Consider the following 3,927-nt stretch of genomic DNA (forward strand, 5'->3'; position numbering starts at 1 on the left):
TGTCACTTATAGTTCATTGATGGATGGATATTGTCTGGGCAACCAAATTGATAAGGCTAGAAAGGTATTTGATCTGATGGTGACCAATGAAATAGTTGACATTTTAGGCTACAGCATTTTGATCAATGGATATTGTAAGTGCAAAATGATAGATGATGCAGAGGAACTTTTTGATGAAATGTCTCATAAAGGTTTAGTTCCTAATGTTGCTACTTATCATACTCTTATAAAGGGTATGTTTCAAGCAGGGAGGCCCCAAAATGCAAAAGAGCTTTTTAAGGATATGTGCTCTCATGGTCAACAGCCAGATATAGTAACCTTCTCAACTATGATTGATGGCTTGTGTAGACAAGGGAATCTCGATGAAGCACTCACACTATTGAAAGCAATGGAGAAAAGTCAGTTGAAGCCTAATTTCATGATCTATAGCAGTCTGATCAATGGTATGTGCAAAGTTGGGAAGATTAATGATGCCAAGGAACTGTTTTGTAGTCTTTTTGAAATTGGTTTACAGCCTGATGTTTGTGTATATAATGCAATTATGAAAGGACTCTGCCAACAAGGATTAATGGATGAAGCGTATAAGTTATTTAAAGACATGGAAAAGGTAGGATGTTTACCAAATAATTGTTGTTATAATATCATCATTCAAGGGTTTCTCAAGCATGAGGATTTACCAAAAGCATCAGAACTAATCAACGAAATGGTTGATAAGGGGTTCTTTGCTGATGATGCTACCACAGAATTGGTAGTACATTTGTCGCAGAATAATGATCTCATTCTAAGCAAACTACGAAATCGTTCTGAGGCTTCTAAAGCTGTGCAATGAGGGATCAGCAAACTAAAGTTATATTTTGACCATTCAATGGTGTCTTGGAGAGAAACTTGGTAATTACCTTCTTGAAATGTAGTAGATATGTAATTTAACTAACTTCAAATTTCATTTTTAATTTCAATCAGCTGTGATTCTCTTCCACAAAACGAAAATTTCTAACACTGTAAATTACCTGCTGTGGAAACCATGATATGTGTGTGTGCCTTTCGCTTGAATTCAGACATGGACTAGATCTCTTTGGATATAAGATTGTTGATGAATGGAGGTCATAGATTTCTAATGATCAAGTTGCTGGTAAACCCACCATCTTCCTTACAATTTTTTTTTGGGCTGCTACTGCAGCCTTAACTCGAGAGCTCAGTCCTAAAATTGAGTTGAGAACTAAAACTAATTGATTCCATGCTATAGTGCTTAAGAATCTTGATCTATTTTACTTTTGTGCTTAATGACCTTTTAAAATGCTATCATTTTTCGGTAAACATGCTGCATTAGGACAATAACTTGGAGATTTTATCATATATTTTCATTTTTACTAGTAAGAATGCAGGTGTTAAATCAGTGAACTAGCAGGTGTTAACACCTGCTTTCTGTATCATTTTACCATAGCTACTCGTGCCTGTTTCCGTCCATTAGAATTTAACACCTACTAGTTTATCATATACATGCATTACTTGTAATAAGTTTATGCTCCCAAAATGATTTCTATTTATTGCTAGTTTATTACTTGTAGTAAGTTTATGCTCAAAATAATTTATATTTATTGCTCCTTGAGTTAATACTTATAACTTGAACTAGAGTTAATACTTACTTCTTGAGTGCAAGTTTTAACACCTACTTGTTGAGTTTAAGTATTAATTTGAGTTTTTGCATCAGGTACATCTGAGCTTGAGCATGGTGCAGTATCTCTTCCACCAGTCCACCAGGTCTTTTCCCGCATGCCTGAGATGAAGATGGATTAGATGAGCAAATCGAGGATTTTTGTTGATTACTTGTTGTACACATTTTGGGGTACTATTTGTTTTGGCATTTACTACAAAAACATACTTTTAATTATACATTTTTTGTGGTTGTACTAGATTATTTTTGTTCAATTTTAAGTTCAAAAGACTTTTCTTTTTATTATAATTGAATACATTAGATTTGTGGTTGATTTGTGTTATGTTATGCATTTAATAGTTTGGGTTTGTGATATTTGTAATTATTTTGGATTGGTTAAATAAAAATTTCAAACGAAAATGCAATTGAAAATCTGGTTCAAATTTCGTAAAGGGTGTAAAGAAGCAACATCCAGTCACTTTGCTTTGTAGATGATTTATTTTTGTTTTGTCATGGGGCTAGGAATTTGGTCTGTGGGCTTGGAGAGGCCTTGAAGTTGAGGAGGTTTTAGGATTGCAAGTAAATGAGTCTAAGAGCTGTGTTTATCTTGCAAGAGTGCTAGAGGAGATGAAGCAGCAAATTCTACAATTCCTCAATTTAAGGGAGGGATTTCTTCCTGTTATCTATTTGGGATTACCTCTGGTATCTACTAGTATTAAAAAAGAGCTTTGTCAGAAGCTTATTAGTGTAATAACTAGTAGAATTGACTCATGGTCTGCTAAATAATTATCCTATGCTGGTAGGGTACATGGTGAGGAATAAGTTGAAAAGCCTCAGTTTTTGGGGATCTCTAAACCTAGTAATGCTAGTTGATCTTGAAAGAATCTGGTGAAAAATTAGAGATTGTTTTAGAAAGCATTATGCATATAAGTTGGGAAGAGGGGTTTTTCATTTTTGTATGACCCTTGCATGGGTGGGAAAAGTCTTGTTGAGAGGTCTCTGAGTTGAATATGGGATATTCTGACATCATAGACATGCTAAGGTGAGGGAGGTTTGGAGGGATGGTATGTGGAGGCTTCCTAATCCATTGGATTCCACTATGGAAGGAGCCTGGGAAGAGGTTCGAAAATATTATGTAAGCAATGAATGGGCAGATTCTATTAAATGGAAACTCATAGACTTACACTGTTAATAGTGCTTGGAAAGTCCTAAGAAGGAAGGGTGGAGTGGTTAATTGGTGGAAGGTGGTGTGGAGTAAGCGTATTCCCAGGCACAGTTCTATAACCGGGTTAGCTATTCATAATAGACTTCTTGTCAAATCAAGGCTACTTAGATGGAGAATGGTAAATAATCCGTAGTGTTGCGTTTGATTACTTAATATTAATTGGTGAAAGCGACACTTTTAAAAATTAGTGTGTAAGCTATATATGATTACTTAATATAAATTAAATTAATGATCATCGATCGAAAAAGTGAAACAAGTGAAAAAATTCATATAAATTTTAGTTTTTAGCAAAGTGTATCATTTAAGATCAAGTAAGAATGTTCTTTTGATAGATACTTTATCGTCTCAGCATGGTGCAATAGTTAGGAGTGTAAATGAATCAAACTGTTTGTTTGGGAGTTATTTGAGATTCGATTCAATAAAAATTCAATGGGTTCGATCTAATTTATAAACAAGCTAAGTTCGAACTTAATTTTTAGACTCGTTTAGTAAACGAGTTAAGTTTGAACTTTATAGTATTTCGCTCGTAAAAACTCGTGAGTTCGGTTCGTTTTCGAGTTTACAAACAGATTCGCTAATAGGCTCGTAAATTATCTTGTTATGTAGGCTGAAATTAATACTGCATATATTTTCATGAGCCAACCTAAGTTTTTTAAAGTTCAAGTCTACATAGTTTAATTACATATTTCAAATTTATAAATATTCGGATCGTTAAAATTTAAGAGTTCATTCTTTATAAGTTTGTGAGTTAATTTTTATATGTATTTCTTTAATTAAAATTAAGTATTTGATTGTCTAGCCTAATTTAATTAAGTGACTAAAAAAATATGTAATTTTATTTAAAATTATAAATTCGGTCTTCACTCCTCTATTTCCTAAAAAATAATTATTAATAAAATAGATAATTGCTAAAAAAATCTTATACTTTTAATTTTATTATAATTCTACTCTAATTTTTAAATTGTTATCAATTTTACTATAAAATTTGCTGGTGTGTCATCAATTTTACTATAAAATTTGCTAGTGTGTCATGCTGATGTGGTATTGGTGT

At 32.9% G+C, this 3,927-nt stretch overlaps 1 protein-coding gene across 1 annotated transcript in view; it reads left to right on the forward strand.

Annotated features, from left to right (window-relative positions):
- The window catches only part of LOC110622808 (pentatricopeptide repeat-containing protein At1g63330), a 6,097-nt gene extending 4,137 nt beyond the window's left edge, over positions 1–1,960 (forward strand). The window contains exons 4-5 of the mRNA XM_043959786.1: positions 108–888; positions 1,709–1,960. Coding sequence (XP_043815721.1) covers positions 108–829 — 722 coding nt within the window. The 3' untranslated portion in view covers positions 830–888; positions 1,709–1,960. The remainder of the gene's footprint in view (positions 1–107; positions 889–1,708) is intronic.
- The last annotated feature ends 1,967 nt before the right edge of the window (positions 1,961–3,927 follow it).

This window comes from Manihot esculenta, chromosome 9 (genome assembly GCF_001659605.2).
Source record: "Manihot esculenta cultivar AM560-2 chromosome 9, M.esculenta_v8, whole genome shotgun sequence".
Lineage (NCBI taxonomy): Eukaryota > Viridiplantae > Streptophyta > Magnoliopsida > Malpighiales > Euphorbiaceae > Manihot > Manihot esculenta.